The following is a 20,682-nucleotide window of genomic DNA, read 5'->3' on the forward strand; positions in this document are numbered from 1 at the left end:
AACCGAATCAATCCAAAAAAATCCAAACGATATATTGTTATTTTATGAGTTCTAGAATGTGTTTCAGAATGTGTTATATTCAAATCCGACCCGTATTCGCAAATTCGCAAATTCATAAGAACTGTAATCCGAAAAACCCGATCGAAACCTGAACATCTTAGGGCATCATTATCGCTAGTATTTAGGGGATTTCTTAAGTTAATTATGCATTAAAAATAAATCAAAAACACTAATAAACACAAGAGGCGTCGCTTAATTTGGCTAAGCAAGAGACGGTATTTGAGGACACGTGTAGGCAAAATGAGAGGAAAGAGGAGGAGCGTGTCTTCGGTTTGCTTTGGTTCTGCTCTCTCTTTCTCTCGAAACCTCTCCATCTTCATCTCCGAGAAGGCGATTCTCTCTCTCTCTGTGGTTCTTCGACGAATGGCGATAATTCCTCTCTTCGTGGCTGGTAGACGAACCGACGATTCCCTCTCTCTCTCTCTCTCTTCGTGGCTCCTCGAGGAAACGAATCGTCTTCCTCGATGGCTGTTGTCGAGGGAGGGAAATCGCTGATTATCTCCCTCTTTGTGGGTCTCCTCGATGGCGAAGGACCGCTCTCTCTCTGTGTGGATCTATTGGAATCGAAAGGTAAATCGTTTGTTGTGTTCTTCAAGCATGCATGTCTTAGATTAGACTTATTCTTATTCTGATTGCAAGCTTTTGTTTGTTTGTAGGTTTGATTCTTTCTCGCGGTAGCTCTCATCGACGGCGATATATGGATCTCTGTCGGTGGCTCTCCTCAACGGCGACGGAGCTCTCTGTCGATGGCTCTCCGTGATTCGCTCAGGTAAAGCTTATGTTTCATGTTCTTCAATAACGCATGTCTCAGATTGTGCTTTGATCAGTTGTGATTTGTTTGTTGCAAGTTAATCAATTTTGATAATGTTTATGTCCTTTGATTATGTTGGGTTTAGCTGTAAAATATTTTTTTTCAATCTCGTTTTGTTTGTTGCAAGTTTATCAATTTTGATTTGGCTTCTTTTTGTTGATTTTTTTTTTCTCTCTTTGTGTGGTGAGATGAAGGGATCAACTCGCGTTTGATATGTTCTGTGGAAAGAGAGGTCAGGAAGGTTCATCAATACAGGTTAGTTTTACTCTTCCACCTGGTCGGAAATGAAATGAAGTGAATTGAATTAGAACTGATGTGGTTAGCTTTTGTGATGAATTGAAAGGAGGGTAATTAAAGATGTAGTTAAGTGTAAGATGATGGTTGTGTATGGTAATAAATAGAACTGATGGTTAGATAGAAAAGCGGACGTGAAGGGTGTTGAATGAATTAGATAAATGTCAAGTCTTTCTGGTTCTGCTTATTTGAAATTGAAAAAAACATTGTTTGTTGTTTGTTGTTAGATATATGTCAAGTCTTAACGCATTCAAGTCTGGTTCTAGTTAAAACAAAAATTGAAAAAAGCTTTCGTGATGAATTGTTTGGTTGGATGTGTTGAATGCTACTTCTCTTTCTTGAATTATTTATAACCACTGTCTTTCTCTTGAATCTCTAACATCTGAATGCCCTTGCTCGTTCTTTCTCCTCTGTCTCCTATTTCTCCTCTTTCTCCTCTATCTTTGACTTCGGAAATGGATTTCAATCCATTTCAGGACTCTGCCAATTTTGTTGAACTACTTAATAGTTAACAAAATGTTATCTTTGGCTGTCAAGGAAGTGTTTCACTCTCTTCATCGCAAGCTCCTTTCGTAGCCAGTCAAGAAGATCCTATCATTGGTGACGACGAGCTTCCAGCAGAGCGTAAGGAACGAAGGACGTGGATGCCAACAGATGATATAGTGTTGATTAGCTCGTGGTTGAACACGAGCAAAGATCCCGTTGTTGGGAATGAGCAAAAGTCAGTGGATTTTTGGAAGAGAATTGCAGCATACTTCTCGGCGTCTCCTAAGCTTGCTGGTTGTGAAAAAAGAGAAGCATCTCAGTGCAAGCAACATTGGCGCAAGCTGAATGATTTGGTTTGCAAGTTTTGTGGGGCGTATGAAGCAGCAACCAGAGAGAAAACCAGTGGTATGAACGAGAATGATATGCTCAAATTAGCCCACAAAATCTTCTTCAACAACCATCAAAAGAAGTTCATCCTTGAGCATGCGTGGAAGGAGCTTCGCGCTGACCAGAAGTGGTGTGAACTCTCTATAGAAAAAAATGGAAGCAGCTCCAAAAGGAAGAAGTTCGAGGATGGTTCACATTCAGCAAGCTCTCAAGTTAATGAAAACAATGCTGCTGTAGATGATAACGGAACATGTCGTCCTCCGAGTGTTAAGGCAGCAAAAGCCCGTGGGAAGAAGCCGTTGGTTGAGAGGAAAGAGCTCTCTGACTTCCAGACTATGTGGAGCATCAAGAAGGAGGATTTGACAATGAAGGAAAAGCTCTCTAAGATGAACCTACTTGAGAGTCTTGTTGCAAAACAAGTACCACTAGCTGATTACGAAGAAGCTCTCAAGAAAAAACTCATAAATGAGTTGATGTAACTCTCGGTCATGTTCTTGTTCTAGTTGTTTCATAGGACTTCTTGGTTGCTCTGTTTAAGTTTCATGTTATGTCTAATTAGTTTAAGTATGTCATGTTTTGTTTCTTGTTAAATTTGTAATGATTTCCACTCTTTGGTCTTTGTTGAGTTATCTGTTGAGCTATATTGTCAAGTTAATGTTTTGGTCTTTGTTGAGTTAAATGTTGATGTGGACTATTCTTTTATTTGTTTCAGGTAACGAGTGAAGAGTGAAGCAAGTGGTTCCATCTCTTTGTTTTCTTGTGTCACGGGAAAGAAGAGGCTGCATACTGGTTCTGTCACGGGAAAGAACTTCACATGCCTTGTAATAATAAGGTAATGGGACTACTCATTACCATCAAAGCCACGTACCATGTTCCGTTTGAAATGAATACAATACGTGGCATTGGTAGTAATGAGTGTTCCCGCTACCATATTGAGATTGAAGATTCACGGAGTAGCATTTTCAGGTCAATCACGGGCCATTCTTGTAGTCATTTCCTGTGTTGTGTCGTCTTTTGTATCAGTGTGTCACGGGCCATTCTTGTAATCATGTCTTGTTTTGAGTCGTCTCTTGTTTTGTCATATAGTCATTTATTCTCATGTATCACAGACTCTCTTGTACACTCAAGTCTTGTAGTCTTCTATTTTCATGTATATCACGGACTTTGTATGTTTAGTAAGGACAGTGTAATTCGAAACCTGTATAAATGAAAGTGTATTTTACAAGATCAGACTTCCATCTCAAGTTCTTCTATCTCTCTCAAGTTCTTTTTTTCTCTCTCAAGTTCTTTCTTATTTCACAGGTTAAACTTCTTACGTGGTTTTCTCTCACTAATAACAAGTTTATAAACAAGTCATCTTCTCTTTTAAATCACCTTAATGGCTTCTTTTTTTCAAAACACTTTAGATGATTCTTTTGATGATACATTTGATGAGCTCTTTGATCAACATTTTGATCAAGCCTTTGAGAATTTTACCATTCATGGTGATCAAGAAGAACGAAGAAAAAAAAGAAAAAAACGAGCTTATATCGAAAGAAATCGTGAAGAAGGGCATATTCGTTTATGGAATGATAATTTCAGTGAAACTCCAACGTATCCTGATAATTTCTTCCGACGACGTTTTATAATGAACAAGCCATTGTTCATGCACATTGTTGATCGACTCTCCAACGAAGTTCAATATTTTCGGGAAAAGAAAGATGGTCTCGGAAGGATTAGTCTATCTCCCCTTCAAAAGTGTACCGCAGCCATTCGTGTCTTGGTGTATGGTTCTGTAGCTGATACGGTCGACGAATACCTCCGGCTCGGTGAAATAACAACTCGGTTATGTGTGAAAAATTTTGTGGAAAGAATAATATATTTGTTTGGCGATGAGTACTTAAGAAGACCAACACCGGCTGATCTTCAACGTCTACTTGATGTTGGAGAGCATCGTGAATTTCCCGAGATGATAGGAAGCATCGATTGTATGCACTGGGAGTGGAAGAATTGTCCCACTGCTTGGAAAGGGCAATATTTTCGTGGTTCGGGTAAACCAACAATCGTTTTAGAGGCGGTTGCTTCTTACGATAATATGACATGTGTTTTTTGGACCTCCAGGTACATTAAATGATATCAATGTTCTTGATTGTTTACATGTTTTTAATAACACAATGAAAGGTCAAGCTTTGAATGTCACTTTCTCAGTCAATGGAATAGAGTATCATATGGCTTACTACTTCACCGATGGTATTTATCCGAAATTGACAACTTTTATCCAATATATTCCTATACCACAAGGTCCGCAAGCAGTTTATTTGCTCAATGTCAAGAAGTTGTCCGAAAAGATGTCGAACATGCTTTCGGAGTCTTGCAAGCGCGCTTTGCCATTGTTAAAATCCAGCGCTGCTTTAGGATAAAGTCAAAATTGGGAAGATTATCAGAGCATGTATCATACTCCATAATATGATAGTACAAGACGAACGAGGTGGATACACTCAGTTTGATGTTTCAGAGTTCCAACAAGGAGAAGACCACAGAAGTTCACATGCCGATCTCACGTATTCTACAGATATCCCTTCAAATATCGCAAATATGATAGGTGTTCGAATAAGAATTCGTGATAGACAAATGCATCAACAACTGAAAGATGATTTGGTTGAACATATTTGGCGTAGATTTGGACGTGGTGAAGATAACAACTGATCTCGGATGCTTCTTTCAAATAATTCTCGTTTATTTTAACAATCTTTGTTTTCGTATTTTTATTTAAAAATCTATTTTAAAAATGTTATCTTTTACTATTGTTTTATTTAATAATTTTTTTTTAATTTTAATAAAAAATGTTTAATATTATTTTATTTTTAAAAACCCTAAAATAAGAGATTTGCAATGGAGACATAAAAATCTCAAGTTTGTTAACTAAGTTTTTTAATCAATTTTATTCCCTAAATCTAACAATATTAAAAGGAGAATATACTCCACTCTAAAGCTATCCACGTCACTATAAAAAATCAACCAATAGTGAAGCTTCGTTTTGACACGTCAGAGAAGTTATAATTGGTCCATTTTTTTTTCTCCGTAGGGCTAAAAAAGACACGTGACAATCTTAATGTTTGGGTTTCGTTAGCAACATATGGATCATATACCAAGCCTGTTCAGGGTTTTGTCACTTAGTGATTGGCCCATTTAGCTATGGTCCACTTGGTATCGTCTTTCGCGAATCCCTGGCTTCACCCTTCACCGGAGTAGAGAAGATGCCACTGAAACGCTTCCCTATCTCTCAGATGACGTTACACTCTTCAATTTTTGTGTAATTCCACCTACATCATCTTCGTTGCATATAAATACAAACTGCATGAGAGACGAAGCCAAATCCTTTTGTTTTTCCTAATTCTGAACTTCTGTTCATTCTCATTAAAACGTTCTACCATGGCGACTTTTCAAGTTTATTTCTCGGAGTTCACACCAGACTACTTTAATTTTGGGAGTCCCGTCATGTGAAGAAACGCAGGGAGCTGATGGGCGTTCATATACTGCTTATTGATACAAAAGTTTGTCGGATCCTTATTTCAATTATTAGAATAAGATTTTAACTGTTTCAGTTTTTGTTAAATGGTTCATTCTTCCCCAGGGGACCCTCTTTGAAGCCTCTATCAGTGTTTACCGCCTTAACAACTCTTAAAAGAAGGCTCCTTTTATGAGCTGAGTGATTTTCATGTTGCAAGAAGCAACCCCAAATTCAGGTTTGGTAACGCTCTCCTGTTGCGATTAGATTTTTGGAACAACCCGTTTAGGTTGAGCTCGCAGAACCGAGTCAACAGATCCTGGCTGACCGGTTTAGGTTCTGCAAGCATGACCAACTCATGTTACTCTTCAACACCAACACTGATTTGCGGTTTGCTTTACCAACCCTTACATTCACTCCTTACTCTGATTTGATGTTACTACTACATGAGGCTTGATAGTAGTGTTGATATGTAGAGTCGGGGAAATTAGGAGTATCAAAACGTTTTCAACAAGGAGACCCAACAACGATGAGTATGCCGCCGTCAGTATCTGAAAAAGTAAATCTACTTACTAATACTTAGCTTTATAACATTGCTGCCTTAAATGTAACCTAGGATCTGGTTTGGTTGATTTGAAAACAGGAACATGTTCATACTTTCTCTGAAGCGAAAGTGATGTTTTCGTCTCTACAATTTCATCAATCGGTAAAGCTCTCTTAGTTTCAAACTCTGAGATGCATTATTTTCTAGCGACTCAATAGTGTTTCTCAAAACAGCTGCGTTGTATGAAAGATATAAGAAAAAATCGTTATACCAAATCACTAACAAAGTATATATATTGTCTATAACGTGTAGGAATGAATAAAATAAAGACAAACAAGAGCTTTTAGCTGAAGAGAGAGATTACAAGCGTCGAAGAATGTGAAACCGTGGCAAGAAGTGGAAACGAACGCCTCGACAGGTACGATATTTCTTCCATTTTTGTGCCTATGTTGTGAATGTTTCTCATCTATTTTTTAAAGAGTTGTAGAATGTTTTGGCTCCACCATGTCGTGTTTGAGGAATTTTGCAGATTTTGTGAGAGAATTGAACGTCGGTAAATCATACTTTCATATATAATGACATCATATAGCAATAAACTTAAGTGAGTTGTCTCTTATCTTTTGTCATATAGGTGTTGTGGGATATGATTGAAGGATTTACAGAAGAAATTAAGCTAGCAGGAGGTATTGGATGTTTTGAGAAGAGAATGTCATTATTCTCCTCCTCTTTTATAGGTAAGGATCAGAAAGAAATTGACTGTAGATTCAATTCTGTATCAACAACATTAACATACGTATAAGCAACCTCAGGTCGTCCATTCTTCAACGCAACCTCCGGAAGACACTTCTACTTTCACCAGGAAACTCTTGCCAGCAACAGGTTTCATAAAGTGTAAGATGAACCTACTTCACCCTATTGTTTCCACTTCCTTACAGCATGTTTTCTAATACTTCTTAATCACTGCTGTATGCAGACTGTGTGGTTTTGAAACTGCCTCATCCTCGACTTCTTTCAGTGATTTAGATGTTCAGAAAATTGAATCTGTCACGCTATCGGAGCTGAATGCCTATGTCGTTAATCCTATCCCACAGGTACGTCTATTTACTTATTGACACTGGAAACACGAGTTATTTTTCACTCTTATTAACAGTAGAAGACTAGAAGTGTACTCATCCTCAACATGTCTATCTCTGTAGGAAACTGAATTCCTCTGCAAAACCAAAGTCAGTGACATCTCCGGTTCTAAGTTCTATCGAAAGCTACAGCATGGCTTCACTTCTTATACATGTGCCTGGTGTAATGACGAGAAGGCTGTTAGGGACTTAGGGTAGTAAGGTGATGTATTCTCACATCAATAGCACTGATCGTTTATGATTCATATGCTCCTCTCCTGAAATTTACGCCTAACTAACACCTGTTAACCTAACACTTGCAACAAGTTTTTCAGCTTTAAATATAGGCATCACCAAGGTGTTCCAGTGAACAACAACCAATGCGAGTCTGGTCCAAATGTTGAATACGCGGTCACTGCACCACCGCTACAAGCTCCAACTGTGGAAAACGCAAGCTCCATGGAGGATCGTGCTCGAACCGAGGAGAATGAAATGCAAAGTAGGCGCGCAAGGAGTGATCACTCAATTTTTTGGAGATGATGAACCTGCTACACATTATGAAGTCACACCAGCAGTTTTAACGTTTTAAAATTGATTGCAATAATTATGTCATCCATTTATCTGAAAGCACAAATTATTTGGATTTAATCTCTTCACAACAAAATAGTGACAAGCAAAAATACAATCTATATACTACTTACTCGCAGGAGTTCCACAACCATCGTATTTCATTTGGGCGTGAGGTCCATAGGAATACCTACCAAAAAATGAAACACAATAAATATAACAAAACCTAAAGTTTACTTTCTCAAACAAAAAATATGTTTAATTTTATTGAAACAAGTAGTTCTAAACAATATAAAATATTACAAGATAAAATGAAATTAAATGAAAAGTACATCTAAAGCATTAATAAAATTTATAAGAAAAATAATTCAATGTTTAACTTTTTAAAATATAAATCAAGAATATATAATTTTTAAGTCATATAATATCTATTATCAATATTACTAGCGTTTGCATTCTAATAATTTAAATAGATAGACATGATTATACATATTTTAAAGTAATAAAATAAATTAAATTAAGGTAAAATTTAGCTAAAAAACTCGGACGTAGCTCGGAAAAACCACTAGTACTATTAAAAACTAATTAAGAGATACTTAATCTGAATGTAAGTATAAAATTGCTCTTAGGCCTATTCCACAGTAATAATTATTGAACCGGTTAATGTCAGATCCATTTTATAGAGTCCAGACCGGTTAAGGTCTTTCCATATTTGCTACAAACCGGTTAAGGTCCTTCGCCGTCGTAGCCGTGAAGATTACAGTTCACTGGATCGACCTGTAATCGAGAGAGAGAGAGAGAGAGATTGATTCTTCATCACAGCTTATGCAGTCGTTACAGCAGCTCCAACTTCTCCAGAACCCTACCGAGGCGGCGAACAGTCAGTCTGAACTGGAGGCGCCGCCGAAGCAGGTGGCTCAGGCCATGGAGCGACTCAACCAAGCGGCTCGAGTAATCGCCGATATTCGCCTCGGCGCAGACCGTGTCTTCGAAGCCTTTTTCCTAACCTCTCATCCTCGCACCAGCACCACCGATACGTCTCTTCAGCTCTTACTCAAAGAAGACGCATCCATGCGCCAACACCTTCACGATCTCCGTTCAATTGGTACTTTACAATTTGATTCTTTCGTTAGTATCCGATTAGGGATTATAAGGATGGGATGGTGTTGATTGGATCTCAGGGAAGAAGTTGGAAGAGTCTGGGGTTCTCACTGAGTCTCTCAGGTCGAGGAGTAACTCGTGGGGTCTTCACATGCCGCTGGTTTGTCCAGATGGTGCGGTCGTTGCATATGCTTGGAAGAGGCAGCTTGCTGGCCAAGCTGGTGCTTCTGCTGTTGATAGAACTAGGTATGATTATGACATTGTTTCCAAAGATTTTTGTGCATACTTAACTGATTAGGTTCGAGTCCCGGCGAATTAACATTTCGGCATCGTCATGGACAGGCGTGGTAATACGTGACTAGTCTGGATACCTTGTATAATTAAAAAAAAAAAGAGTATGTTGATTCTTATTCTGGAAGTGGCTCCGAATGGTAACATACAACAACTGTGGTACGGTTTTAATAGTAACGATAATAGTAACGAAAACGTATATATACATATAAAGATTTTTGTTATTATTAACTGCGGTACCGTGAAGTTTCTTTGATCTGCAGCTTTTGCTAAAACTGTTTAATAAAATGATTGGTAGAGCAATATGAATATGCTATTTAAAATTATTATAAAAATTAGTATATAGTATACTACTTAGAATTGAAGATACATTTGGCTGTTAGTTACTCTTCCTCCTGGAGAGTAGATTGTGGTTTATAGTTCCATCGTCTGTCCAGAATTTCCATTTTGGTTCATGCCGTGTGGTGTTTGTTGAAATGATTATTAACCTTACTGGATCATGCAATTTAGAGTGTCATCCGCTATTAAATGCCGTGCATTCTCCATATGCTCTTCTCTCGTGAATGATTTGGTTTGTTAAAACTTTGAGTATGTCATCAGATGTGACTCTTGATGACTGTAGGTTAGCTCTCAAGGCTTTTACGGATCAAAAGAGGCGTTTCTTTCCTCACATTGACGATGGAGTAAAGATGGAATCAAGATCAAAGAAACATCGTGCATCCCATTCACTATTAGAACATGGAGGAGAGGAGCCGTTTGATTGCAAAACATTGCCTGATATACAATCGCGTTTAGAGAAGCTGGTTCCGAATGTGAAGGTGTCTACTTATGGACGGTTGAGCTGGCTCAAAAGAGCTAATTCTTTACCTGGATCAGGCAGTGATGATGATCCTCCAGAAGCATCGAAACTTGTTTTTCAGAGTTCTAGTAAGCTGAGATCAGGGTTAGAGGCTGAAGTCGCTGATAAAGTTGCTGTAATTGAGTTGTATGTTCCATCCGTGTTCAGAGCTGTGGTCTCGTTGAATCCAGCTGGTTCTGTTGATCCAGATTCTGTTGCATTCTTCTCTCCTGATGAGGTAACTTCCATTAGTTAAAACTGATCTTCATAGGATTTTGTTTTTTCTTCATCTCTTCGCTTCTTTATAGGGAGGAAGCTACTTATATTCGAGAGGCTTCTCGGCTCATCATGTGTACAAACACATCACGGTAACAGAGACTGCTACTGGTGTTACGAATTTGATTGATTAGGAACTTGCATTAATAAAATATTTTCTTGCAGGAACATGCTTCTACGGTCTTGCAATATTTCCTCGGTTTTGGTACCGGAACCGCTCTGTACTCTCTTCTGGTAAAAGATTTAACAAGGACTCTTTCTGTCTCTGGATTACGTTCTTTTGGATCCGTGGAAGTTAATTTACACCTTTTATTTTCCTCTAATGCAGCTATGGATATGCAGTTTTGAATCCTTATTTAGTAAACCATGCAGGTGATAAGCCAGTCTATAATATTCTTCTGCAGTGTAGCTTTCGTGTTTTCTGTGTAGTAAACTTTTTCACATCTCTTATGATGTAGTAAATGTGGAAGGCTATTAGCGATGGATAAAAAGTCTGCTTTAATCCTACCTCCTCTACACCGAGCTTACCAAGAATTGCCTCTTGCAGCCAACCTCGATGTTTGTGAAGCTTACCACGGCGGTTGCTCTCCAGATGATTCCTAATGATCAGTTAGAAGGTTAGAGAGCTTGCTACTTAGAACATTTTATATGGATCTATAATCTCTGGTTTGTGTCCCATGTTGAGGTTAAATTTTACATTACAGCAGTTTCTTTCTTTGTTTCTCTTCTCGGTTAAGAGACATAGAGGCAAGTGACAAGTGATGGTACATGTGACTGTTGTCTATTTTGTAGATATTTGATCTGTCACGAGATGACTGACCAAAGACTTATTTTACTCGGTTCACATTCATATGTTAGTATGTTGCAATAAACATCAAAGTGAGAAGAAGACAAAGTGGGTCCTGAATCTTGTGCCAGGAGAAGAACGTGTTGGATTCAGAACCAGAAACAGAAAAGATGTTACATTTACCAAGAAATATAAGTTCATGTCTTCTTTGATCAATAAGCTTGTGTCTACTTTTCATAGTGATTTTACATTTGAAATTTGATTTTTAAGTCCAAACGTGAAACTAAAGAAACACACAGAAGAGTCACTAAAGCAAAACAAAAGGGCTAGGAAGAAGAAGAAGAAAAAGAAGAATAAGATCATACATTTACACAACATAAGACAACCTTCCAAAACCAAAACCAAACTCCTCACTACTTGCCTTCTTCAATAACAATAACACTCACAGTTTTCACAGGACATTCCTCTGGAACCACCACCATAGACCGCCTCACACCACATAATGTCCATAGACACAAAGCCAACACTGCTCCCAAGGCTCCACACACTGCACCCAACACCAAAACACCAAGCATCCCCCATAAACACCCGTTTCTCTCAACACCCACTTCCTCCTCCGTGGATTTCTCAGCCTCCAATGCTTCATACGGCTGAAGCGGCTCTGAATGCATCCACACCGGAGGAGGATGCCATATCTCAACCCCCCACGAATATAGAAAATGCGCATTTGAAGAGTTCCCGTTTGCAGAGCTCAACCCCACCATGAACTCACCACCACTCCAAAGCTCCTCCAAGTCCACCGAGAAAGAGAAGAACGGATCATACATCTTAACCGAACCGGCTTTTCTAAACCGAACCATCATTCTCTTAGAACTCGCCTCATACTCAACCATACAGCTCAGCCTCCCTCCTTTCTCCATCATCAAGTCACCCCTAAACGAAAGGTTTCTAATTTGAGAACCTATCAAGATTCTCGCACGGTTGCCTCCACTGGATACATCAAACTCAAAGCCAACAACCGTCTCGTTCTTTGCGTATCGAAACAGAAACCCTAAAGCAGAGGAGGAGGTGGTGTCTTTCTTACCGAGCAGACCAAGATCAAAACTTGTCGGAACCATTACAAAACCCATGACGTCACTAATCTCGTTAGGCATCGAGAAGGAGAAGTGAGTGGAGAAAGACAACGAGTTCCTCCTCTCTTTACCTTGGAGAAGCTTGATGGGTTTCTTGTAAAGGACTCCTCCCACGCTTCCACTCACTGAGTCAGTCAGCTGAATCGAAGAAGTGGAACTGACTAGCTTCGAATCTCCGAACAGAGACACATCCTTGTCAAAAGTTGGAGACTTTGCGAACCCATCAAATGAAAAGGAGGAGTTCTCGTGTGTAGTAGCCATGGTTCCATGAATCTTGAAGCACAGAACAAACAGAAAGGATAGGGCTTTGAACATCGCCATAGCTTTGAACAGGGACAAGCTCTTCTTCTTCTTCTTCTTCTTCTTCTAGATGGAATCTTTTAGGAATCGAGAAAGAGTTTTACTTTTTCAAGAAGACAAGTAAAGTTGTTTTCTTTGTTTTTGTGTGGATTTACGTGAAGAAGAAGATTAAAATATAATCTTCTGAAGAAACCAGAGACCACGATTCGCTCTCATTCTCTTTCTTGTAGTGCTTGCTGACTAAAGGTTGTGAATGCATTTAATGCTGTTTCTTTTTTTTTTTATTCAATGTTATTATTACATTCTCTCTTGTTTAATATTTGAGATTATGAAACCTATGCGCATTTTCTTCAAAACGTTTATAAAAGACATTAAAATGGTTAAGAGTTGTCGAAGAGGCTTTGCTTCACACATTTTGTTTTACTTACGATCAGATGGTTACATATATGTAAAGACAGCTTGAGTGAATAATACTGTAATAGTGTACTTATAAAGTGAACTCGATCGTCCTACAAAGATAATTAACATTAAATAAATAAAAAAACTCGTTTCAGTGACAAGAAAGAGGGGTCGACATCAATGGACCAATGACAAGAAAGCTCATGGGCAGTCCCCACTTGGCTTTCTTCTTCTTTTCTGATCTCATTTAAAATAATTCTTGTCAAACAAAAAAACAAGAGGTAAGTTCCCATAAATTTCTTAAAGGAAGGATGATGATTCAACAAAAAGACAAAACTTTAAGCGTTTCACAAATTGTAGGTCCAAAAAAATATCTGACCAAACAAGAACAAAACGTATCAACAGTATCTAAAGAATCCAAAGAAAAGCTTACATTCAACACTTTTATGAAATAATGTGTGTTCCTCTCCTCTCAAAGCTGAATGCACTAGCAGAAGTTGCAACAAGAGGTTTTATTTAGGGGTGGGCGTTCGGATTCGGTTCGGATCTATTCGAATTTCGGATTTTCGGGTTTAAAGATTTTAGTCCCATTCGGATATTTCTAAATTTTGGTTCGGGTTCGGTTCAGATCTTTACGGGTTCGGTTCGGGTTAGAATAACCTATTTAAATTGTTTTTAAATTTCAATATTTATTATATGCTTAAAATTTCACAAAATCTATAAAACAAAATAATATATTACATATAAATTTGTATAATATATGTCAAAATACCTAAAATTAACATATAAATTGGTTTGATTTGAATATTTGGATAGAAAATCAGTAGATATTTTAAGTATTTTGGTGTTTTGAATATATTTTAGCTATTTTAGACATTTATTTTTGACTATTTATTTATATTTTCAAGTATTTTAGACAACTTAAAAGTATCTTATATATTTTAGATGTTTTTAATATATATTAAATCTAAAAATAAGCAATATATATTTAGGTATATAAATCTATTTCGGTTATATTCGGGTACCCGAAATACTTCGGTTCGAATTGGATTCGGTTTCGGTTCTTTAGATACCAAAATTCTGAACCCGTTCGGATATTTAATTAATTTCGGTTCGGATTCGGTGTTATTTTTTCGGATCGGGTTCGGTTCGGTTCTTCGGATCCGGGTTTTTGGCCCAACCCTAGTTTTATTAAAGCTAAAAAAAAGTTTTATTACATTGGCAAGAAAGCAAATACATAAAGAAAGATTATTTGTCTTGTTTTAAAACGGTAAAACATTTCATGAGTAAAGAGAGCGTTATGTTGTGAAAGACAAAAAATAGTAGTTGAATTTTAGCTATGTATACAATAGAAACTTACATGTTTTGAAGTCTAAAGATATTTATATAACCATAGTGCTGAGATAATATTGCTTTCCTTATATTTAAAACCACCAGATTTTTATGGGTCCACGGTAGATATACTAAAAGCCTTCTGTTGGGAAGTGCGGTGCCCGCCGAAGATAAAACATTTTTTATGGCAATTTTTTTCAGGTTGTATAGAGGTAATGAAAAATCTTAGAGCGAGAAGAATACAAAAGGATATATGTTGTCCTCGATGCGGAGATCCGGAAGAATCAATAAATCATGTGTTTTTTGAATGTTCTCCAGTACGTCAAGTGTGGGCATTATCTAAAATACCATCGAATCCCAATATTTTTCCTACTTGTTCTTTTTTTGGTAACATGGATCATCTTTTTTGGAGAGTCAATCCAAAGATGGATGACCCACCAATTTGCATGGATATTATGATATATATGGAAAGGTCGGAATAATAAAGTGTTTAGTAATCTGGATATTGATCCAAGTGAAACACTTAAATTAGCGGAATTGGAATCAACACTTTGGGCTGAGGCACATGTACTCACTGATCAGAAGAGGGAGCGTCAGGTATAGACCAGACCCACATTAGCAACTCCAGGACGATGTTGTTTTATAGATGGTTCGTGGAAAGATAAAGAAATATTTTCGGGACAAGGATGGTATAGTACCTTACCGGGCTTCGATGGTTTATTAGGAGCAAGGAATGTAAGAGCATGTCTTTCACATCTTTATTCGGAGGTGGAGGCTTTGATTTGAGCAATGGAATGTATGAAGAATTTACGACAGTCTCAGGTTATGTTTGTAACGGATTGTTCTCAAATGGTAAAAATGGTTTCAGAACCAGAAGAATGACCAACATTTGAAAGTTATCTGGAAGATATCAAGCTTTTACGAAGAAGTTTTCTCAACTCAGACATCGTTCATGTACCTCAAACGGAGAACATACGGGCGGATAGCTTAGCACGCAGTGTTAGGAAACAACCGTCTTTCGTCGTTCACATGGATACAGAGTTACCGATTTGGTTTACAGAGTCAGTCTGTGAATGTCTTGTTGTCAAAAAAAAAAAAATTGATTCTATGGGTAGACATGTAACCTTATCAAAAGCCTGCATTTCACTTTATTGTTCTTGAACTTGATTTTTCCCACTCAATTAAAACGTAACATAGTTTCCTATCAGCTTTCAACAATCAATGTCCCTTTTATTGTCTATAGAATTGATTAATTGGCTATAGTATCCATTAGAAACAGAACTTTACAACGACAAAAATGCTATGAATCCCACTCACAACAGAAGACTTCTTATTGAATTAATAATATTTCTCTCTTGGTATTTGATCTACTATATCTATATTTAGATATACTAATCCATCAGAAACTAATTAATACACTCAAGAATATATGCATCTGCTCTATCAAAAGAAATAATCATAATCATCTAGGAGCCACCTCTGAAATGCTCTGAAACGAAATAACAGAAGCCGACGACGATCCTTGATTAACAGCTGGGCTTTTCCCTTTGTAACCTTGTGTTGATGAGCTCTCCTGTGAGCTGCTACCTCTAAGACCGAGGCCACGGTGGTTGCCTCCCTTGTTGACACCTCTGTAGACACCAGGCTCCGTTAAGGCAGACTCGTTGAGCTTAATCTCTTTCCTGCTAAGCATCTCCACCACTTGCTTCATGTTTGGTCTCTTTTGTGCCGCGGCTTGAGTGCAGAATAGAGCTACTTTGATGAATCGTATCACTTCTGCTTCAGGAAACTTGGTAAGATATGGATCCACACACTCTAGTAGCCTCCCTTCTTCTCTCAGCTTCCATACCTACCAAACCACTGATTAACTATAAACCATTGATCACAGATAGTTTTGGACAATTCGTCTCTTTTTCTCAAATAGTTTAAGTACATTTTTAAATTATATTTCTGGTTATTTTATATGTAAATATAATTAATATTTATATATATTCGAATATACATTCCGTTCTCGTTTTTAGGTTCGGTTTGGATATATAAATATAGGAATTGTTCGGATATTTAGGTATTCAACAGTTTTGATCCGGTTTTGGTTATTTTAGTTCGATTCTTTGAACCACAAAGTTTAGGATGTTTTCATTGACATAGTATATATTGTGTGTTAAGGTATTAGAGTTTATAAGCTTTACCCATTCGACCAGAACCAATAACTCGTCTGTAAAGGCCGCTCTGCTGCTACTACCACCACTTATGACTTCAAGCACAAGTATCCCAAAGCTGTAAACGTCTGCCTTTTTTGTTAACTGACCTAGAAGTGCGTATTCTGGGGCCAAGTATCCCCTGTAGTGTCAGACTTCATTAGCTGAAAACATCTGTAGAGGAAAGATGGAAACATGAAAGGATTCTTACACTGTTCCAGCGACTCGGGTACTAATGTGAGTGACATTGTCTGGAAAAAGCTTTGCCAACCCGAAATCTCCAATCTTGGGACAAAAGTTTCGGTCTAGTAAGATATTACTCGCCTTGATGTCGCGGTGAACCATCTGAGGCTCGACTTCCTCGTGAAGGAAAGCTAAGCCGGAAGCTGTCCCAACGCAAATGGCAGCTCTTGTGGACCAATCAAGTGGAACATACTTACTCATTGAACCTAAAAGATCACTCAAACAACATCAGGAGAAAGACAGGACACACAGTGTTGGACTTGGTAGATGAACGTTACCGAGCAAAACACTAGCAAGACTGTTGTTCTCAAGGTACTCATAGACGAGAATCCGATTGTTCCCTTCTATGCAGCAGCCAATGAGGTTAACAAGGTTAGGATGATGAATGTTGGATATCAAGTTGATCTCAGTCAAGAACTCGCGTGTGCCTTGTTTAGATTCTGCTGAAAGTGATTTCACTGCTACTTGTGTACCATCTCTCAATACTCCCTGCAAGATTCAAGAACCATGTTGGTGCATGATTCACTAGAAACATCAAACGTAACATCTTTTCAAACGTTTCTTACCTTGTAGACAACGCCAAAGCCACCACCTCCGATTCTGGTAGATGGATGGAAATCATCTGTGGCTGATCTTAATGAGTTATATGAAAAGACTCTCACATTGTCGGTGCAAATCTCTGAATCATTCAAAGAACCAGAGATCATTAAATTCAAGAACCAATTTCTTTAGCAAAAAAAAAAAAGAGATCAAGAAAGTGACTAAATCAAATTGGTCAACCATTGTAGCAGATTCTTTAACCTAAAAATTCATTATTACAGTAATGATCACAGGCAAAAACCCCTAAAATAATCAAGAACTTGAACATAAAGTACAAACGTATTGATAATGGTTTTGTATATACCTTCAGCTTCTTTCTGACCAAGACGATCATTTCTTTTGCACTTATCAAGAACTCTGAAGCAATTAAAGAACATCACAAGATCCAGAGAGTATATACAAGAATCACTCCTGGATGCAGACTAAATCTGGATTTGATAGAGATGTAAGAACTAAAAGTTTCCTACAAGAACCTCAAATTTGACCCGTCTCCTGGATACAAACTGAATCTGGAGGAAGAAGAAGCAGAAGAAGAAGAAGAAGAAGCAGCAGAAGATAATGGGTTTGTTTGAAAAGAAGTTGCTTAGTGGGGAAAATTCATTTGGCACAAGAAGACCAAAGAGTTTAATCAACTAGAAATCATCATGAGTTGCTTTTTTTCTTCAACCCTTTTTCGTGTGGATGTCAATAAATTATTGAAGTAGCCAAACCAACTCCAGTCAGAACATATGAACAGTGAAAACGCTAAAAAGTATCTCTGCAATTACTGTCCTTGTATTTTTAATTTGTCATCTGCTGATTGCTATCACAAGAACAAACAAACAAAAATCTTGAAAGCGACAGCTACAAGTCGACGTGACTGATTTATTGATTTTACTCTCGTAAATTAAATGTTTGCATGATGCGAGATTTTATTATATAAACATCCGATTAATCAGATAAACTTTCATTTTCATAATTGTGCTATTTATTATTTTGGAGCACTAGATCATTATTTAACGTGTTAGTGTTGGGTATTGATATACCTCTTTATAAAATTAATTAAGTTACATAATTTTTTTTCAAGCACAATCAGTAAATAGCTCAAAAAGTTTCATTTTGTCATTTGCGAAGTTGCATTTTTGGTCAAACGTCATTTTACAAAGTTTAATGAATTGTTATCTAATTAACATTAGAAGTTAGAACATCTTCGATCTTGATACATTTTCCACTCTATATTTTATTTTTCAGTAAAAAATTCTAATCTTACTTTATTTTCAATTCCAAAATAGGATAAATATATATGTTTCAAAAATAGAGTAATCTAATTATTATTTTTCTTATAATTTTATTTTTATTCTGAAATAAAATATGACTAGAATAAAGGTATAAACTTAAATTTTTTGAAATTATTTCATTTTGAAAAAAAGGTAGAATAATGCATTGAAAAATGCCATTTGACAATTTTCATCTCCTAAGAAAATAAATTGCAGAAAAGTCTAAACGTATTAGTGGCCAGTCGTTGCATCTCTACCATTGAGTCATTGACACCTTATCTACTATAGTAAATTAGAAATTTAGTAACATATAAGAACTACTCCCTCCATTTCGTATTAAATGTCGTTGTAGAGAATTTTTTTCGTTACAAAATAAGTGTCATTTTCGATTTTCAATGCAAAATTTATTAGTTTTATTCAATAATTTATTTTCTATTGATTGAAATATGGTTAGGTGTATTGGTAATTGTGTGTTTATATAGGAAATGTACAAAATTAATTGTTTTCTTAATCCGTGTGCACAAACCCAAAACGACACTTAATATGAAACAGATGGAGTAATATCTAATATCTATCGTTAAAAAAAGGAAAATTATTATTTTTAGACCCAAAAAATGATAACTATGTCTTTTTAAACTAATCTCATATATTTTATGTCTCATTAGGCTAATTATTTTCAAAATGACAATAATGCTCTTAAAATTTAATTTTAATTTTGTAATTATAATTAACAAAACAATTGTTAAATATCCCATTAAAATATAATAAAAATGTGTTCGATCAAGCGGGACCGATCGATTCATTATCACAAGGTCGATCTGACCGGTCGATCCAGATCATTATGCAGAACAAAAAAAACTCAGAACATATACTGATCGACCTGGTCCATTTCACTCGATCGGCAAAGGTCGATTTCATTTGGATCGATTGATCTCTAATTGTACACCGATCAATCCTGTGCCCATGTAAGTATTCTAAATCGATTTCCTGGTTTTTTCGGTTATATCCGGTTTGATTCACACTTGATTTGAACCGACCAAACACTATTTCAACTCTTTAAATTCAATTTTTTTGGGATGAAACCCATCATTTCTCATCTCCTCCACGAACAAAAGGGAGAAAATCAAAGTCCCACGTTTATAAACCCTAACTCACTCAATTTCACTCTGATTTGGACGATTCTTCAGCCTAATCCATACGATTTCGTGAGCTTTTTACGAATCTATCACTCTTTCGTTCGATATGCAAAGGTATGAAACTCTGTCTCCATTTCTAGAGTTTGAAAATACAAAGGTAAAAGGTGAATTTTTTGAGTTTGTTAGGATGTTTAGGCTTCAATCGTGTGTTAAGGTGAATTTTTTGAGTTTGTTAGGATATTGTTTTTCAAAAATCGATTTTTCAAAATATGAAACTGGATATTTTTCCAAATAATTTTATTTCCATATTTTTCGGAACTGATTATTCTTATCCGTAGAATACAGTAAATCTGTAGAAATCGATTTCTACAGGTTTTTAGAATTATAGTAATGTGTAGATTTTGATTTCTACAGGTTTTAGATTTACAGTAAATCTGTAGAAGTCGATTTCTATAGATTTATAGTAATGTGTAGATTTCGATTTCCGCAGATTTTAGACTTATAACAATCTGTAGATTCCTATTTTTACATATTTTAGAGCCGTAGGTTAAGTGCGAAATCTATATTCTAAATATTTTTAGAGTACCCTTATTTACGTGTTCTAAACATGGTATATTCAATGAAAAATGTGGATTTCCTTTTCTACTTTGTAAAATGTCAATTCTACTTTATTTAGAACATAATCTGAAATTATGATTTAAACATTTTTAGAACTGAAGAAATACCACTAAGTTCATATATGTATTTTATTAGTAGTTAATATTTTTTCAATTTTTTTGTTTGTAAAACTATTTATTTAATTTATTTTCAAAAATATTAAAAAATATTATAGATGAAATGATACAAAATAAATATTAGTATAAAAAGACATAGTTATCATTTTTTTTGGTCTAAAAACAATTTTCCAAAAAATAATAATCTATCGTTAAGTTTTGATTACCAAACTACACGGCACATGAAGTTTGACGCTGTTGTTATTGTCGCCGTTCACATTACCACGTGTTTCTCTTTTTCTTTCTTTTTTTTTAATCTCAGAAAAGTGTT

General features: G+C 36.5%; 4 protein-coding genes across 5 annotated transcripts; 2 read left to right on the forward strand and 2 right to left on the reverse strand.

Annotated features, from left to right (window-relative positions):
- Nucleotides 1-524: 524 nt before the first annotated feature.
- LOC106355578 (glutathione S-transferase T3-like) lies at nucleotides 525-2,517 on the forward strand. Its single transcript, XM_013795497.1, has 5 exons — nucleotides 525-630; nucleotides 739-829; nucleotides 1,066-1,126; nucleotides 1,215-1,218; nucleotides 1,703-2,517. The coding sequence occupies exons 1-5, from the start codon at nucleotides 525-527 to the stop codon at nucleotides 2,515-2,517; spliced, it is 1,077 nt and encodes a 358-aa protein (XP_013650951.1).
- A 5,946-nt stretch (nucleotides 2,518-8,463) lies between these two features.
- On the forward strand, nucleotides 8,464-11,104 carry LOC106352990 (mediator of RNA polymerase II transcription subunit 27). Of its 2 annotated transcripts, XM_013792648.3 has the most exons (8): nucleotides 8,464-8,853; nucleotides 8,930-9,095; nucleotides 9,763-10,216; nucleotides 10,287-10,346; nucleotides 10,420-10,488; nucleotides 10,583-10,626; nucleotides 10,713-10,871; nucleotides 11,047-11,104. In XM_013792648.3, the coding sequence occupies exons 1-7, from the start codon at nucleotides 8,574-8,576 to the stop codon at nucleotides 10,855-10,857; spliced, it is 1,218 nt and encodes a 405-aa protein (XP_013648102.2). In that variant the 5' UTR covers nucleotides 8,464-8,573; the 3' UTR covers nucleotides 10,858-10,871; nucleotides 11,047-11,104. The 2 variants fall into 2 exon arrangements, with proteins under 2 accessions (XP_013648102.2, XP_048606151.1); XM_048750194.1 differs by having other exon boundaries at nucleotides 10,713-11,104.
- A 115-nt stretch (nucleotides 11,105-11,219) lies between these two features.
- On the reverse strand, nucleotides 11,220-12,798 carry LOC106352994. The gene has a single exon (XM_013792654.3). It carries the CDS (start codon nucleotides 12,493-12,495, stop codon nucleotides 11,455-11,457), a length of 1,041 nt encoding a protein of 346 aa, XP_013648108.1. The 5' UTR covers nucleotides 12,496-12,798; the 3' UTR covers nucleotides 11,220-11,454.
- A 2,652-nt stretch (nucleotides 12,799-15,450) lies between these two features.
- Nucleotides 15,451-18,017, reverse strand: LOC106352992 (putative serine/threonine-protein kinase). The gene is made up of 6 exons (XM_013792652.3): nucleotides 17,551-18,017; nucleotides 17,213-17,325; nucleotides 16,925-17,135; nucleotides 16,615-16,852; nucleotides 16,395-16,545; nucleotides 15,451-16,054 (listed from the first exon to the last, which is right to left on the reverse strand). The coding sequence occupies exons 1-6, from the start codon at nucleotides 17,621-17,623 to the stop codon at nucleotides 15,668-15,670; spliced, it is 1,173 nt and encodes a 390-aa protein (XP_013648106.1). The 5' UTR covers nucleotides 17,624-18,017; the 3' UTR covers nucleotides 15,451-15,667.
- Between the last annotated feature and the right edge of the window lie 2,665 nt (nucleotides 18,018-20,682).

This window comes from Brassica napus, chromosome C3 (assembly GCF_020379485.1).
Source record: "Brassica napus cultivar Da-Ae chromosome C3, Da-Ae, whole genome shotgun sequence".
NCBI classification, from domain to species: Eukaryota; Viridiplantae; Streptophyta; class Magnoliopsida; order Brassicales; family Brassicaceae; genus Brassica; species Brassica napus.

Coding starts and splice junctions, on each gene's coding strand:
- LOC106355578 (XM_013795497.1), top strand. CDS start 525: ATGGCTGTTGTCGAGGGAGGGAAATCGCTGATTATCTCCCTCTTTGTG. Junction 631..738: donor GGATCTATTGGAATCGAAAG/GTAAATCGTTTG, acceptor TTCTCGCGGTAG/CTCTCATCGACGGCGATATA. Junction 830..1,065: donor GCTCTCCGTGATTCGCTCAG/GTAAAGCTTATG, acceptor GGTGAGATGAAG/GGATCAACTCGCGTTTGATA.
- LOC106352990 (XM_048750194.1), top strand. CDS start 8,574: ATGCAGTCGTTACAGCAGCTCCAACTTCTCCAGAACCCTACCGAGGCG. Junction 10,489..10,582: donor CCGCTCTGTACTCTCTTCTG/GTAAAAGATTTA, acceptor CCTCTAATGCAG/CTATGGATATGCAGTTTTGA. Junction 10,627..10,712: donor TTATTTAGTAAACCATGCAG/GTGATAAGCCAG, acceptor CTTATGATGTAG/TAAATGTGGAAGGCTATTAG.
- LOC106352994 (XM_013792654.3), bottom strand. CDS start 12,495: ATGGCGATGTTCAAAGCCCTATCCTTTCTGTTTGTTCTGTGCTTCAAG.
- LOC106352992 (XM_013792652.3), bottom strand. CDS start 17,623: ATGTTCTTTAATTGCTTCAGAGTTCTTGATAAGTGCAAAAGAAATGAT. Junction 17,136..17,212: donor GCTTTGGCGTTGTCTACAAG/GTAAGAAACGTT, acceptor TGAATCTTGCAG/GGAGTATTGAGAGATGGTAC. Junction 16,546..16,614: donor ACCCGAGTCGCTGGAACAGT/GTAAGAATCCTT, acceptor CTGACACTACAG/GGGATACTTGGCCCCAGAAT.